The sequence below is a fragment of the Rhynchophorus ferrugineus genome, unplaced genomic scaffold (assembly GCF_030347505.1).
Source record: "Rhynchophorus ferrugineus isolate W39M unplaced genomic scaffold, kcgeb_rfMv2 rfM4, whole genome shotgun sequence".
Lineage (NCBI taxonomy): Eukaryota > Metazoa > Arthropoda > Insecta > Coleoptera > Curculionidae > Rhynchophorus > Rhynchophorus ferrugineus.
Window position 1 is genome coordinate 4,044,364 of NW_027472583.1, and position 18,446 is coordinate 4,062,809.

An 18,446-nucleotide genomic window follows, 5' to 3' on the forward strand; every position below is an offset into this window, starting at 1 on the left:
TATTTCAAAATTGGCGTTGATGCTCTTCGTATAAATGGCCATTTAAATATTTAAAGTCCCAATGAAAAATAGTGGGGGTATTGTTAATGAGTTTTCGTAACAATTTTTCAACGAGGAGTTATCAGACAATTCATTTATTAGAAGGCCTTTTTGGAGTGCACTACACACCTCCAGGAAGTTTAAGGAAAACATATCTGTTGTGTTGGTGTTCTCGATAATCCGTTCGGTAATCATCAATACTTGGGTTCCTAGATGTTTTAAAATATACAGTTGACATGGACAGTGACGGTTATTATGTTTATTAATTGATTATCATGTGGTTTGAATAAGAAGTGATTTATACCAAATTTTATTTCAATTCTACAAACAGCTCTAGTAATACTTATACACAATAATCATGTCAGAAGAAAATAGCAGTGCGATCTTACAACAACGAAAACTTAGAGTGGCGCGGAATCTCTTCGATACTATTCGTAACCCTCCCTCAGGCAATTATGACCGGTTTATACCATGTAGAGCTGATAATAATTGGGAAAAATGCTTTGCAACTATGCCTGATCCTAATAAGACTCCACAAAGTGGCAAAAAGACAAATAGAGAAAATGGTGAAAACTCTAGAGACTCATCAGTGTATAATACTTTGTTAAGGAATGAAATACTAGGTGAGAAAATTGAGGATGTGAAGAGCCAGTGTGAAGATAGACAAGCACTCACTCCAGTAAAGAGTAGAAACTTGTTTCGATATGGTACCCCAACAAAGGTAAGTGCATCACAGATTATTGATATATTTTTTAATAAAATTATGGTTTTCTAACCTAACTGACTGAAATATAATATATCTTATCAGATTTTTGTGAGATATCATTTTATGATATTTTTTTGTTAATGAAATATATCTTAAATAATTAAAATAACTTTATTTGTAGTTTTCTGAAAGTACAATGTAAGTAAGTTTATTATTCTTGTTTGTGTTCACACTTATTTTTGTTATAAAGTGTATTATGGTCACTATTGCATATATACTAATTTTTATTTCACTTTTTTATTACATTTACTTGGTGTATAACATATTATCTTATCATATTATAGTACTTTGGATTAACATTTTAAGAACCTATATAAAAGTATCATTGATCATGATTAAAAAAAAAAATATGCCCACACTCTTGTCCAAATATTTCTAAGTCATTAGTGCTTTTGCTATTTTTGGCAAACATTCTGGGAGAGTTAGTAAAAAAGGCGTAGAAAGGAGGACTACTAATTACTGACGCAATTCGTAAAATTATCGTTCGTGTGGTAGATGAAATATTTTAAGACCTATATTAAAAAAACTATTATCTAAATATTTAAATTATTCTCGGCGAAGGTATCATCGCTATCATAGGGTCACCTAGGGTATCTAATCTTGGCGCAACCTTTTCTATGCATCGCACATATATGCATACCATGGAATAATTTATAATATATCAATAGTTTATGTTTGTGCTTGAATAAATGCAAATATGTTGAACCAATATTTGTTAAAAATGACTTCAAACTACATTGTGTTAAATATTATAAAATATATTTTACCACGGATATTAAACAGTAAAAAGATTTATACATCTTTTTTTCGAATCGTTTTTTGTGTCTGCTCTATCCCTTTGTGGGCAAACTCAAAATAATTAACAGGGAGTGATTGCAGCAATATTTTAAAATTTCGTGATATATGATCAGAATACGTATATATTTTTAATACAGATAGACTCCAGCTGTCTATGTTTTATATTAGAGCCTCAATAAATGTAAATATGTTAAATCAATATTTATAACAAATCGATATCGGACTTTATTATTATTAAATATTGTAGGACGTGTTTTACTTCAAATATTAAAGACTACAAATGATAAATAGTGATAAAGCTATTTGCATAATATTTTTTGAATCGTTTTTAAGACACCTCTATGGCTTTGTGGACAAGGTAATAAAATAATTAATAATAAGTAAGGACTGTGTAAATGTAGCAATATTTTACCGTTGTGTCATGTATGATAGGAATATTTAGGTACTTGTAATATACTTAAGCTGTGTATGATTTATGCTATGAATAAATATAAATATGTTAAATGGCTATTTATAACAATTCCATATCAGTCAAATATTGTAAAATGAGTGTTACTTGGAATGTTAAAAAGTACAAATAATAAGTTGCTGTTAAACTACTTGCGTACTATATTTTCGACTCGTTTTTTGGACGGATCTATAGCTTTGTGGACAAAATAGTAAAGTATGAGATTGAATGAGGTATTAAGAGAATAATTATATATTTTTAATACAGAGTGTTTTAAGCTGTTTATAATTTATAAAACACATGTGCGTTGATGTGTCACATAGTCCTGTAATTGGAACTGTAGGAGGTTAGGCACGCATTAGGATACGTCTCGGTGGTGTGAGTTGAACTTATTGATTAGTTAACTTGATGGAGAAAACATATTTGTATAATTAACGTGATGTAAAGTCGAATATAGCGTTTTACAGTAGGCAGAAAGAAAAATGTTAATCCAAGGCATTGTTCATCCAAGTGTTTTTTAAATAAAAATAAGTAATGTAAATTAAATTCGCGTTTTTTTAATACGGTTTGCCATAGACGAATACATCGGTTCCAAGGACAGGCTGGTGGTTCCTCCGCCAACCATCGGGTTGAATTAGTTCTGGCTTTTTTACGCGAGATAAACTTTTTGTACGAATCTAATTACGGACGTTTTCGACCGGACTATGCCGTTTTTTTTTGCACCAGACAGCCTCTTTCGTCGTACGGTTCGCATCAGCTGATCTCACAGCTGATGGTTGACGTCGGTGGTAGCGGTGGGCGTCGAAGGGGGGACTCTCGAAGAAGGCGCATTCATTGGGAGCCAGACAATACCCAGACGGGCTACATATGGTCGGATTGGAGCGACTTTTTATACCATCGTCGTTTATTCTTGGACCCGAATGGTAACCGATGGGTTTAATGCCGCCGAAACCACCAGAAATATCTCATCTGGTCTGCGGGTGGGGAATTTGCATAAGCGATGGTTCCTGAATTGGCCCGTTTCGAGAGAGGCTTACTTAATGGTCCTCCAGCGGAGCGTATAAATTTAATTGTCTTTATACGTTGAGATTCGGAGTTAGTTCTGAAAGAGCTTATGATTTATGAGAACTGCTCGTCGATGCTTACCCAGCGTACATTCTAATCCAATAATGTATAAATAGTCGCGAGAAATCCTCAGGTCTCATAACAAGACCTGTGGTGTTATATTGTTCGTTTTAAATTCAGATTGATTCCGAGTAACGACGAGTTGTAGTAGCGTTAGATAAGGAGTATCGTCGACTAGTATGTTTACCCCGGCGAATGTAAATTTAATTCCACGCGAATGATAAGATTATTCGTCTATTGAGTAGTTTTACCATCGGTTTAATCGGAATTACTGAAGCACAGACTATACGAGCTTTGAAAATAACATATATTTATGTTTTATTTTAACCGTGTAAAATGATATTTTCCATTTTTAGGCAGGATCATATTGAACAACATCTTTATTTTTAAAAACTTTTCGCATAATTATTATATGTATATTTTATTGGTTGCTATTATATCTTTTACTTATTAGCAGCTGTTGGGCTCTCTTATAGAACTTGGTTTTCATTACTAGCAAGGAAATGCAAGTTTTAGATGGTACCATCAAATTTCGTTTCCATATTTTTTTGGCCTTATGTCTTAGGTGCCACTCATTTATTACTATTTTATTAATATTTTAGGGTAAATGATGTGGCTCGGTGAATGGAGGTAAAACGAAATGAAACAGTGGTGTTTACATTATGTGACCGTTATTTATTGGCTATATAAAAAAATGTGAAAAATACGACGAGGCTTGGGCAGTCGATGGTGGCACGTCTAAACCAAACGATGGATGAGCACTGAATGAATGGAAATACCCTTCAATAACATCCCAGATAAACGTCTCGGGGTTGCCAGTTATTCGTTATCGGGTTCTAGTTGGCGCTGCTGGCACCCCGTCCATGTTCAACATCTGGGATTATATTTCTGGGTATTCTGTAGACCGTTATTCCACGGTGTAAAATTCGACATGCCTCAAGGTTGCTACAATATAAATAATAATTAGTAATATAATATTAATATACACAATAATTGATTGATATTAGGTTTTTGTCAGTTGTCGACCCTCAATATTACGTAATAATCTAAAGTTTAACTTTTCAAAAAAACTTAATTTTTAGGAACTTTTATTTATATTTACAACGGAACTAGCAATTTCTATTTTTTAAGTGATGTGAGAGTATATCAGCCTTCTCTTTGTTGCTTCTAGTAGGTTATACTGCTGGATGTTTGTCAGATTTTCCAAGTGTTCTTAACTTTCTTGGTTTTGGTCATTTTTGATCAACTCTTTCAATAAAAGTGCTATTGCGTTATCTATGTGTACAGTTCTTACCTGTTGCCAGTTCTTTCGTAGCCTCCTTTTTTTCTTCTATTTTTTCCTGGGTTTTACATGATATATGTATATTTTTTTGTTATAGATGCTTCATTGTTAAGGTACGTCGAAATGATCGATTCCTTAAGCGGATGAGCCGTAAATATCCCATTATTTTTTCTGTAATATTGCCATTTCTATTTTATTCGATAATTTAACAGAAAACTAACCGCTCTTGATTTGAAAGACCCTTTTGTATAAAACCGTTTTGTTACCGACAACTTAACCATATCCAACGGTTTCCATTTGTAGTGGGCCTGTTGCAACGCCCCGTACGTAATGTGTACGCATCCGGTATATATTTTTAAATATCTCGCGGGGAGAATCCAATGAAAATGTATTATACGATTGCCCGAGAGCCTTGGCTATCGGAAAATCGATGTAATTAAATAATTTTCTATACCACAAAGCGTTTTAATATAATGGTAATATGCTATAATATGTGGCAGTGGTCGGCGCTGTAACGTAGAATCAATTTTCAAGGTTTTTTTCAAATGAAAAACTTTGCCACGATGTGCAACGAGGAAAAAATGCAGCTCCGCGTATGTGTTTGCGCACTATATAAGATTTTTATTATCGAATTGTGGTTTCTGGTTTATTAGGCGTATGACTAAACTTTTTGAGCAAATATTCTTATTTTCATATTAAAAAAATTATTGGCAAAGTGGGCGTTGAACATTGACTGTCGTGGTGTAGGTTTGTTCATATTTTAAAAGAAATTAATGTGCTAATTTTACATTTTTTTAATAGGTGTATCTTTCATTGACAAAATAACATGAAAATTATTATTAACGATTCGTTAATATATAATTGTTATTTTTGTTTTTAACCTTATATGCATAAATGATTACAAATCAATTCGTTACTACTGTTCTGTTTTACTTGTATCAATACACAAGCAAGGCAGGTATGGGATTAATACATCAGTATTACTCAAATTAAAATAAGACTATACGCTTATACACTACACAAGTTCGTGTGGTTTGGTTCGCTTCAATCTTGTGATTTCCGGCGTGTTGTCCAGTAGCTGTATTGCTTCTACGTTGCTGTGATTTAGCAACCTTATTTCATGTTTTAAAACGAAATTTTGGATCACTTCATTATCGCTTTGATTTCGAGGTCATCCTACAGTTCTTCGTTGGTTACGAAGCGATACGCAGTCGATTTGATGTTATATTGTAACTCCTTATGTACATCTTGTAAGTCGACATGGACCTAAAAATTAATTTTGAAGGATTTGAGCACATTGAGTTAATCGCATCGGGTACGTTTGTAACTCACTTCATATTGAAACCTCACGGTATGTGTTCTATTTCTTCAAAGTGTGAATAAAAACATTTTCAGGGCATTAAAAATGTCTGAAACTGTACTGAGTAAATCGCATTTGCGGAAAGTTTTACCTGTTTTCAATTTGAGGGAAATTAATGGGGACCATTAATGAGGATCACTATCAACTATAATTAATCTAGTTAAAACGAGCACTGCGCGAAAAACGGCCGGAATGCGAGCAGAACAAAAATGCTAGTTGCAATGTTCCTATGTTGCAAAACTGGTGAAAACATACTTGGAAACATGCGAAGTGCTGTATTTTCCAAACCTACCTCCTATCTACTTCTGATTACTACTTGTTCCGATATATGAGTCGTGACCTGTCTGAGCAGCGCTTCACTACTTATGAGGATATCAACAAATGGTCGATTCTTGGATAGTCTCAAAAGATACATCGTTATTTGAAATTTGAAATAATATGGAATCCATAAATAGCCTGAAAGATGGGGAAGTGGCGACTATCGATAAACAATACTTTACAATTTTTTTTTAAATATTGAAAAATATTGATATATCGATATATCGGCCAGAAATATCGATATTTTTATCAAAAAATTAATACATAGATATTTTTTCGGCATCCCTAGTATAAAGTTAGAAGAAAATTAGATAAGTGTCAAAAGACTAACGATGATGGACTTATTTTCAGAGAAGGAATTAATCTAATGGAGGCCCGTTTACATTATAATATTTGAGTATAATATTAAAAATCAATATTCAACGGTTAACAGTACTGAGAAGTGATATAATTGAAACCAGAACTGTACGGGCCAGTTCGTATTTCTTCTTGAATTCAATACACACCGCGGCGGTATTAAACCGAGATTTTTTGTCGCGGATCTACGATCCGTTCTCGAAATGATTTCAATCAAACTTTTTATCGATGCAATCGACCGAAAACCGATTTTTCACGCATATTTCGACCGTTTTTGGACCAAAAATTCATTGCTTCACGTTTCACATGGCTGCGCTCGCTAGATTTCGTTTTCGAAATAGACACGTACTTCGACCGAAGAGAAAAAAGTCGTTATCGGCCGTAACTATGGTCTCGTTTGGGTTTTTTCTCCTCTCCTCCTCCTCCTCCTCCTTCTGCGGGGGTTACTTGGTGACGTCCGCGAAGCTGGATGACTCGATCCTTTTGTGTTGGCGATGAGAATCCGAGCGCGATTAGTTTTTTTAAGTCATCTCCGCCGTAAATTCGTATTTTGATTTGACACAGTCCGAGAATGAGATTAAATTGTTTTTTTTTTCATTGTTTCGAAAGTTGGAAAGTCGGAGCGTATGTCGGTAATTGAAATATCGCTAGATAAGCTTGGCGCTGTGCAAATTTAACGGGTATTACTTATTGGGCTAGGGTGCATAATTAGAAGTTCAGTCTAGAGAATTCGGTTCAAATTAGAATATTCGTCTCGTCGTGTTCATGTATTAAGTGCGTGAAAAACTAATTCAGATTTTTTAAATATACTAACATATATAGTTTATTCAAAGTTATTTTGTACATACGTCAACTAAATTTGTGACGTCAAGACGTCGCAATGTTGCCGCGTCAACTCTAAATTTTAATTTAGTTTGGCTTTGACATACAACAAAATACTAATCTAAGTAAAATAATTGATCAAAAATTTTATCAAATATAATTTATTTTAATATTATGGTAGGTCTAAAAACGATAGTTAATTATACAGCCGCGATAATTTATAGGTTAGAGTCATAACCTCTTCTTACTACTAATGCTTTTAATAATTTTGCGTACGTCTGGACGACCTTGACAGGCTCGTTCGTTTACGTGTTTGAACTAAATAGACAGAATTGTGTCTCTTTTTGATAAGAATAAAATAAGAAGGAAAAGATTGTTTGATTCTAAAACGAATTTACAAATTGGGGCAGATAATGCATTAAACATCTTGATGACGTATATTCACTCACTATTCTGTGACCAGAGGGGCCATCTGTTTTGAATGGTGTTACGAGTGAGATATCAGTGTCAGTGAGTTCAACTCTCTTCTTCGCCTCTTCTTTCGATTAATAAAATAGTTTTTTAATAGTAAATTAATAGTTTTCTGTGTTTAAAACCCTTTCTCATTTTATAACTGGCGCAGCATAAGGCTGTTCTCTTTTGAATTCATTCAATTAACCGGATTTAAATTAATTATCAGGAGAAGAAGACAGGTTGACGTTGGATTGGCAATCGTTCCATAGTTGCTCGAAGTATTCCTCGCTGTAGTTAGGTGGAGTTCGGACAATATAGTCGCAGTAAGGTCGCAAAAGTTGGGTCGAAGGTGATCAAAGACTCCTAGCCATCAGCTGTTCCAAGCAAGAAACATTCAAGTTTTGAAAATCACCTCTGGTCTGTGGATTCCCAGTACATGCATCACAGTTAAAGGTGCCAGGCCTCCAATCAGCCAGGTCACCAAAACTTGAAAACCCATTCCATAGAGGGGCACTTTGGAGATTTGTATAGAAACAGGGCCATTTCGAAGGTCTTCAAGAGAGCAAACTGATGGGCGAAGGTACAGACGATACTCAAACATAATTTTATTAGAACTACAAGCTGTACCGACAGGACAACTACAACGTCCATCCTTGCGATATTTTCTTCTATATAAGAGGGATGTGAACTGTAATCTGAGGGGCCATCTGTTTTGAAGAGTGCTAGGAGTGATATATCTAAAAATAGACATTTGGATTATTTTTAACTGTTTTAATTTTATTTCCTCATAACAATGAAGTAAAAATGAAACACTGCGAAGCGTTCTCTTTCCAAATTTCCAAAGTTTTTGCAAAAATCATTTTTGATCGGATATATTTCAAGAGTCAACAAAATCTCTCGCACTATCACGTATAATTAGTTCTAATGGACTTAATTTTATGGAGTAATTAACGTTTGTTGATGGATGAAATCGTGTAATGTGATTTTTTCAAACTTAATTGTTGTTGTAATTACTTTTACCATTGTAATTGGGTCTAAATTGCAAAAAAAATATGTTTTTACTTCTCTGATTTAACTGTGTAATTGGTTCTAATTCGTAATATGGTGAATACAATTATTATAAACTCAGGGTGAATATAGATTCGTATTAACTGCATTTATTATGGTTTATTGTTGGTTTGGATTAAGTAATTTTTTTCTTACTATGAAACTGAAGAAAGTTTTTTTAGTGATTTTGTATTACATATTTTTCTTTTTCATGCCTTTTTCATAACTTATGGACCAAAATGACATTGAAAATGACTAAATATGATTTAATATGATAAGTAATCTTATTTATATTGCGAAAATGAAATCTGGGAAACAAATGCGCATCAAATATTTCATTTTCATATATGAAAAAGGTTGATAAAACATTATATCGATTAATATCACTGGTGAGAAGTTATTAAGGAAAAGCAACTCATCTCTGTTCGCCAGTTTGGATTCAGGTATAAATACTGGACAATACGTACTGTGAATGTAACTGAGAAAACTTGTTTAGTGATATTTCTAGATGTAGGTCAGATTAGCCAGATTCTAAAATTCTACATTTTGACGGTCACTTTCAAATAAAATACGGTAACGAATCTTCTGATTTGATACATGTCTATGCTTGTGTACTGCAAGATAGTTCCCTAAATGTGAAAAAGTTGCAATGACCACATTTCCAGTTGATTGAGACAACTGTAAGTAGAGTATATATAAGCAGCTGTCAATAGTATTACTGAGTGGCCACACATGTGGATTTCTAATACAAAAATGTAGATTACCTGCCACTGATAATTGGTCTGGAGTAATTCTATGTATGCGAACACAGCAAAATACTTGTGCATCTCCTCGATGTTAAGATTAAGTGTATACAGTTTGTCAAAAAGTAATAAGCAGAACTTTGTAAGAGGCTTAAGAAGTCACATCGGTTGCTTGGACGACATTTGCAATTATTATAGCATAATAAATGGTTCTTTGTGGCATTCTTAACGTCCCATGGTATATTAGAAATGAGGATATCCCAGAAGATCTAAGGGTATTAATGATCAGTGAAAAAATTACACGGTTTGCGAAAAAAAAACAAGTTAGGTTTCGCGAACATAAAAACGTCGGGTACTACAACTGCAATAGTGCACTTGCCCGTAGGTTTAAGAGACAAAAACACTTTGAACTACTACAGTTAAGTTACGTGTGAAAACTGTCTGCGAGTCCTAGATATATACTTGCATATATTTTGTGAATGCGAATACGAATATTCGCTACGTCTCTAGCTTTAACATGCTCCTCTTCATTTGTCGGATGGTTGAAACTTATTTGTATATCTAACAAAAACAGAAAAGTAAATACTGACATTATTTATGTTGTTTTGACGATTCTAAGTTAATGAGGCAACATTGTGACAAGCTGACGTTATAAATGTTGATTACGTGCATTGGCTGTTTTATTGAATAGACTATAGTTAAGCTAACTGTGCTACATTTTAAACTTATGAGTGCACCAGTGAGAGTCATCCATCAAATTCAATAAAGTTTATGTCTGAAATCTTAGATTTGGACTTAATAACATGAAGGAAAAATACTAGATAGCTGTTGTTAATAACTAGTAATTCTTAAATAAACGAAAACCTAATGTTATTAATAACCTTACGTATTTTCTAACACGTAGATATTCACATATATCTTCTAGATGCGGATACCAATACTCCTTGAATCGCTAGCTATAGCATGTTCATCTTCTTTTTTCGAATGGTTGAAACCTATTTGTATACCTGACAAAAACAAAAAAGTAAATATTGAATATTGACAAATAAACTACTCTAGGTTTATGCGGCAACATTGCGACATGCTGACGTTATAAATTTTGATTACGTGCATTGGCTGTTTTATTGGATAGACTATAGTTAAGCTAACTGTGTCACATTTTAAACTTATGAGTGTACCATTGAGAGTCATTCATCAAATTCAATAAAGTTTATGTCTGAAATCTTAGATTTGGACATAGGAAAAATACTAGATAGCTGTTGTTAATAACTAGTGATTCTTAAATAAACGAAAACCTAATGTTATTGATAACCTTACGTATTTTCTAACACGTAGATATTCACATATATCTTCTAGATGCGGATACCAATACTCCTTGAATCGCTAGCTATAGCATGTTCATCTTCTTTTTTCGAATGGTTGAACCTTATTTGTATACCTGACAAAAACAAAAAAATAAATATTGAATATTGACAAATAAACTACTCTAGGTTTATGCGGCAACATTGCGACATGCTGACGTTATAAATTTTGATTACGTGCATTGGCTGTTTTATTGGATAGACTATAGTTAAGCTAACTGTGCCACATTTTAAACTTATGAGTGTACCAGTGAGAGTCATTCATCAAATTCAATAAAGTTTATGTCTGAAATCTTAGATTTGGACATAGGAAAAATACTAGATAGCTGTTGTTAATAACTAGTGATTCGTAAATAAACGAAAACCTAATGTTATTGATAACCTTACGTATTTTCTAACACGTAGATATTCACATATATCTTCTAGATGCGGATACCAATACTCCTTGAATCGCTAGCTATAGCATGTTCATCTTCTTTTTTCGAATGGTTGAACCTTATTTGTATACCTGACAAAAACAAAAAAATAAATATTGAATATTGACAAATAAACTACTCTAGGTTTATGCGGCAACATTGCGACATGCTGACGTTATAAATTTTGATTACGTGCATTGGCTGTTTTATTGGATAGACTATAGTTAAGCTAACTGTGCCACATTTTAAACTTATGAGTGTACCAGTGAGAGTCATTCATCAAATTCAATAAAGTTTATGTCTGAAATCTTAGATTTGGACATAGGAAAAATACTAGATAGCTGTTGTTAATAACTAGTGATTCGTAAATAAACGAAAACCTAATGTTATTGATAACCTTACGTATTTTCTAACACGTAGATATTCACATATATCTTCTAGATGCGGATACCAATACTCCTTGAATCGCTAGCTATAGCATGTTCATCTTCTTTTTTCGAATGGTTGAACCTTATTTGTATACCTGACAAAAACAAAAAAATAAATATTGAATATTGACAAATAAACTACTCTAGGTTTATGCGGCAACATTGCGACATGCTGACGTTATAAATTTTGATTACGTGCATTGGCTGTTTTATTGGATAGACTATAGTTAAGCTAACTGTGCCACATTTTAAACTTATGAGTGTACCAGTGAGAGTCATTCATCAAATTCAATAAAGTTTATGTCTGAAATCTTAGATTTGGACATAGGAAAAATACTAGATAGCTGTTGTTAATAACTAGTGATTCGTAAATAAACGAAAACCTAATGTTATTGATAACCTTACGTATTTTCTAACACGTAGATATTCACATATATCTTCTAGATGCGGATACCAATACTCCTTGAATCGCTAGCTATAGCATGTTCATCTTCTTTTTTCGAATGGTTGAACCTTATTTGTATACCTGACAAAAACAAAAAAGTAAATATTGAATATTGACAAATAAACTACTCTAGGTTTATGCGGCAACATTGCGACATGCTGACGTTATAAATTTTGATTACGTGCATGGGCTGTTTTATTGGATAGGCTATAGTTAAGCTAACTGTGAAAACTGTGCCGTATTTAAAACTTAATAGTGCACCAGTGAAAGTACCATCCATCAAATGCTAATTAAGTTTAGGTCTGTATGTATTTTGTGAACGTGGATACAGATATTTCTCGCATCACTAGCTTTAACTTGTTCATCTTCTTTTGTTGAATGGTTGAAATCTATTTATGCATCTTACAAAAACAAGGAAAGTATATTCTGACATAAACAAACTTTCCCGCACTTCCGCATCAAACCCGGTACGTTAGTTTGTTATTCTCCACTGAAACAATAAAGCTCAATTAATACTAATAATTTAAAAAACGCCGTTTTTCTATCTCGAGCGGAATTACCATTTTAACGAACGTGTGGAAGGCAAATTACGATCGTAAAACGCATCGGTCTTTCTAAAATGTTGTATATCTCTCGGCCGGGCCATATTTGGCTCCGCATCTATTCAATCGAAGCGTTGCGAACCGAACATAACCAAAGACACAGTCGTTCACTTTTTAATTCACATTAATCTACATTGACCAGACAAAAGGACTGCATCTCATTTTTATTAGTGTTTAAAATTATTTCATCTTATTCTACAACAGTCCTTTTGAAATTCATTTATAGTATTTATAGTAAAAAACGAGTGCTAAAATAACGTAAGTGAAAAATGAAGTGCGTGAAATAAACAATGTATTTATTTTATTTTTTTTATCATCTGGAAGTAAATAAAATAAAATATTAAAATATTAAAAAATGGCAAACCACAGCGATTCAACCAAATCACCTGCACACTTTGATATAAGATTAGAACAAACAGCAATAACGCAAACTCCACCATCAGAATGGACTACAGTCATTAATAAAAAACGATTGAGAAGTCCAGAAGAAGAAATCGCGAGGAAACAAACAAGAATCAGTGACTATTGGTTGCAGAAACCGATAGAGACAAAAAACAGTTTTAGCAACCTGTCGGAAGAAATTGAAGAGAACATACAAACAAGCCCTGAAAAAGTTGTTCCCAAACCACCACCAATAACAGTCTATAAGGTAGGAATAATAAAAAACATCCATGACTTATTGAAAACCATTACTACGAACTACACAATTAAAACAGTGAGCTATGAAACAATTAAAATCCAATTGTTCGAAGCGGATCACTTTAAAGTTCTTATAAAAGAATTAGATGAAAGAAACACCCAATACCATACATTCAGGCCAAAATCCGAGAGAACATTTAAATTCGTATTAAAAGGATTACATCACGGGACGGACTTTAACACCATCAAGGTAGCACTAGCTGAAAAAGGCCACGAGGTCGTAAATATTCACAATATACGACATCACACGACAAAAAAACCTCTGCCTATGTTTTATATAGACATAAAACCTAATGGAAATAATAAGGCGGTGTATGAAATCACCAAATTGGAAAATAATATTATTAAATGCGAACCACCACATATAAAAAGAATTATACCACAATGCACAAGATGTCAAGCGCACGGGCACACAAAGACTTACTGTCGCAAATCATATAGATGCGTAAAATGTGCAGGAGAACATAAGACAGGAGATTGTACTCGTAAAGTTCGCGATGAAAAAGTGAAATGTGTTAACTGTAACGGAAATCATCCAGCGAACTACAAGGGTTGCGCAGTTCACAAGCAACTACAGCAGAAACTCTATCCTGCCTTAAGGGAAAAAAGGCATCAACAAAAACAATCCACTACTACTAATCTACCACTACCCACCAGAACAAGTCAACCAGACATAACTTATGCCCAAATAGTTGAAAATGGTTCAGCACAAAAACGAGAGACAATATCTCAACCTACTGAAACTAGCAACATCTCAAGATTAGAAAATATGATGGCCAAACTAATGGATCAAATGAGTACGATGCTTGGTCTACTCACAACCGTCGTAAGCAAACTTGCCTAATGCCTGAAACCAATAGCTACAAAATCGCCGTCTGGAATGCCAATGGGCTTCAACAACACGCCAGGGAACTAAAAATGTTCGTAAATGAACAAAATATTGACATTATGATGGTTTCCGAAACACACTTTACGGACAAGAATTATCTGAAAGTTCCTAAATATAAGATTTATCATACAAATCACCCTGATGATAAAGCACATGGAGGTACAGCCATAATAATTCGAGATGATATAAAGCATTTCGAAAAAGAAAAATTCCGCAAAGACTACCTGCAAGCCACCAGTATAACCATAGAGGAAGCCCATGGACCATTAACAATTTCTGCGATTTATTGCCCACCCAAACATAACAACAAGGCAGAACAATTTCAAGAATTCTTCAGTACGCTAGGTAATAGATTTATAGCAGGAGGAGATTATAATGCAAAACATTTAATGTGGGGCTCAAGAATAATAACCTCAAAAGGTAGAGAACTGCTCAAAGCCATAAGGAAAGATAACTTACAACATATCTCTACTGGTGAACCAACATATTGGCCTTCAGACAGAAATAAAAAACCAGATACAATAGATTTCTGTATTACAAAAAATATTGATCCAAAAAAGTGTCAGGCAGAATCATGTTTCGACCTGTCTTCTGATCATTCACCAATAATAGTAACAATTTCTTCAAAAATTACCATCAAAGATAAACCCCCTTCTCTGTGCAATAATAGAACTAACTGGCCCTCATTTAGAGAAAACTTAGACCAAAATATCTCTCTAAACTTACCGTTACAAACTGAAATGGATATAGAAATAGCAGCAATAAATCTTACAAAAAATATACAGGAGGCAGCATATTCCGCGACTCCCAACATTGAAACATTTCCAAGAAAAAATACACATATATCATGTACAATACAGAAAAAGATAGCAGAAAAAAGAAAGTTACGACGAAATTGGCAACAGCAAAGGACTGAAGAGAATAAAAGAAAATTTAATAGAGCCATAAAAGAGCTGAGAGATCTAATTCAAATTGAACAAAACCAAGGCATTCAAGAATTCCTAGAAAACTTGACATCAACTGAGGCTACAGACTATTCGTTGTGGAAAGCAACAAAAAAGCTTAGGAGATCCCAGCAGCATAACCCACCTATTAAAACAAGCGAAAATAATTGGGCGAGAAGCAATAAAGAGAAGGCCGACATTTTCTCAAAACACTTAAAAAATGTTTTTAAACCTTTCCAGTCTCAGCTACATAAAGATGACGAAAATAAAGTTACTAGCTTTCTAGATTCGCCATTTCAAATGGATTTACCGCACGAGAAATTAACGGTCAAAAATGTTAAACATACAATAATGAGAGAGATTAATATTAAAAAAGCTCCTGGTTATGACTTAATTACTGGCAAAATTTTAAAAGAACTATCAGAAAAGGCTATAAAACTATTAACATATATATTTAATGCTATGCTACGAATTAATTATTTCCCTAGTATCTGGAAAGTAGCTAAAATATTAATGATACTTAAACCAGGAAAAATACCAGAAGATGTGACCTCCTACCGACCTATAAGTTTATTACCAATAATCTCGAAAGTTTTCGAGAAATTATACATAAAAAAATTAAACTATATAATAGAAAAAAGAAAAATTATTCCAGAACATCAGTTTGGCTTTCGCAATAAGCATGGGACTATAGAACAAGTGCATAGACTTGTAAACCAAATAAACACTGACCTAAATGCCAAAAGATATTGTTCGGCTGCTTTCCTAGACATATCCCAGGCTTTTGACAAAGTATGGCATACGGGCTTGCAGGTTAAACTAAAGAAACTTCTCCCTCATCCGGACTATCAGCTATTAAAATCGTATCTCACTGACAGACATTTTATTGTAAATCAAGGCGATGAACATACCGAATTAAATCCCATATATTCAGGAGTTCCGCAAGGTAGTGTACTGGGTCCAGTACTGTATCTTCTGTATACGGCTGATCTGCCCACCACAAAAATAACTACTGTGGCAACATATGCAGACGATACAGCAATCTTAGCATCCCATGAAGATCCAGTCACAGCATCAATAAACCTACAAACCCACCTGGATCAAATACAATTATGGTTGAAGACATGGCGCATTAAAGCCAATGAATCAAAATCCACGCATATAACGTTTACCCTGCGTAGAAGAACATGTCCACCAGTAAATATCAATCATCGTCAACTCCCCCAAGCAGAGCATGTTAAATATCTTGGTATGCATTTAGATCGACGCCTAACCTGGAAGAAGCACATACTCTCTAAACGGAAACAACTAGGACTAAAATTATATCAAATTTATTGGCTCATTGGGCGCAAATCCAAGTTATCATTAGATAACAAGGTATTGCTGTATGAGTCTATACTCAGGCCCATTTGGACATATGGAATTCAACTATGGGGTACCGCTAGCAAATCTAATATATCCATCATTCAACGGTTCCAAAATAAGGTGTTGCGTGCCATTGTTGATGCTCCGTACTATATTTCAAATAAAGTGATACAACGCGATATTCCTCTAGAACCTATAACGAGTCTAATCCAACGTGTATGTGTGAAGTACTTCGAAAGAGTGTCAGTGCATCCCAATGTACTCGCTAATCAGCTAAATATGCGACGTGATAGTGAAGTGCGTAGACTAAAACGTTTAACACCACCTGATCTGATTACTGGACATATGTAGAGTTTAGAATAAGCATCAGAATAAGTCTAATTAATTAAGATAATATTTTATACAGAAGATTGCTTATTGAAGTAATTTTCTACATGCCATGTATATATAATATAAACAGAAGAAATACTTATTGCCAATAGGGCAGATTGTGGACTCACGAAGAGTAATAAAATAAAAAAAAAAAAAAAAATTAATCTACATAAATTAACCTGTAATAGTCCCAATGAGTGTGTGTGTCCGTCTCGCTAGACGGAACCTGGGCCATGGTGTTCGTCAAAATTTCGCGATATTTTCAGGTTTTCTTTTTCATGCCGTCCGTTTAGGGATGCCGACCGTGGAGAAAAATATCGATATATTAAAAAAAATTATTTATTATTAAAACCGATCTCCTAGACTAACCTTAATTTACTGCTTACAATTATTATTACAATTTACAGTACACCTTACAGTCCTTCACTTATGTGCCTTCACATAAGTTCCCAGGGTTTAGTCCTCTTTAGTCTGCGAACACAGTGTTGTCCATGTAGTAGCTAAAGCGCCTCTGGGTTTTCATGCCGGTATAATCTGGCTTCGTGTTTTTCAGCGAACCTTTTAATATCTTCCTTGATTGTAAGAATTTCCAGGTCACGATGCAAATCTTCATTATGGACATACCAAGGTGCGTTCACTGCGTTATGTTCTAGTGTACTTGAATTTTCTTTACGTCGCTATCCCGGGTACATCCCCACAGTTCTTATCATATAGCCATGTAGATCAGGATCTTATTGTGAATTAACATTTTGGATTTTCTTTCAAGGAGCTGTTTATATTTTATTTTAAGTTCGACTAATTTCTTGCCATGCTCCTTCAATTTTTATTTGACACCTTGTATCATGTCTAAATATTTAGCACAATTTATATTTATGCAATGTTAATTTCAAGATTACTGGGTTGTTTAGTTTCTTCACGTAAGGTAAAATTAAGAGGAACAGATTTTTAGCTCATTCAATTTTATTCTCCATTGTTTGGTCCAGTCTATTAGTTTACCGCTAGCTGCCTGTAGTCTCTTTATGGATGCTGCTCGGTTTTTGCCCGCTGCTAACAGTGCTGTAACATCCACAAATATAGCTATCATACTTCCTCGAATTTTGGTTTGTCACTAGTATAAAGTAGTTAGAGCACGTCCTAGAACGCTGGCTTGGTACTCCTGCTTATATTTCTTTTAGTTCAGAATATTCTTTTTCATGTTTAATTCTAAAGAGTCAATTGGAGATATATATGATGCTAATATCTAAATATTGCTTTGGCAACATATGCCAAAACTTATCCAACTTTATCAAACTTTATCGAAGCCATATGCTACGTCTAGGAAAGCTGCGGAGAATATTTGCTTTTTTCCAAAGAACGCTCAATGACAT

General features: G+C 34.0%; 1 protein-coding gene across 1 annotated transcript in view; it reads left to right on the top strand.

The window, feature by feature from the left end:
• The first annotated feature begins 7 nt into the window (after positions 1-7).
• Positions 8-18,446, top strand: part of fzr (fizzy and cell division cycle 20 related) — a 62,566-nt gene continuing 44,127 nt past the window's right edge. Inside the window, exon 1 of the mRNA XM_076404343.1 lies at positions 8-760. Within this exon, the coding sequence (XP_076260458.1) occupies positions 398-760 (363 nt within the window). The 5' untranslated portion in view covers positions 8-397. The remainder of the gene's footprint in view (positions 761-18,446) is intronic.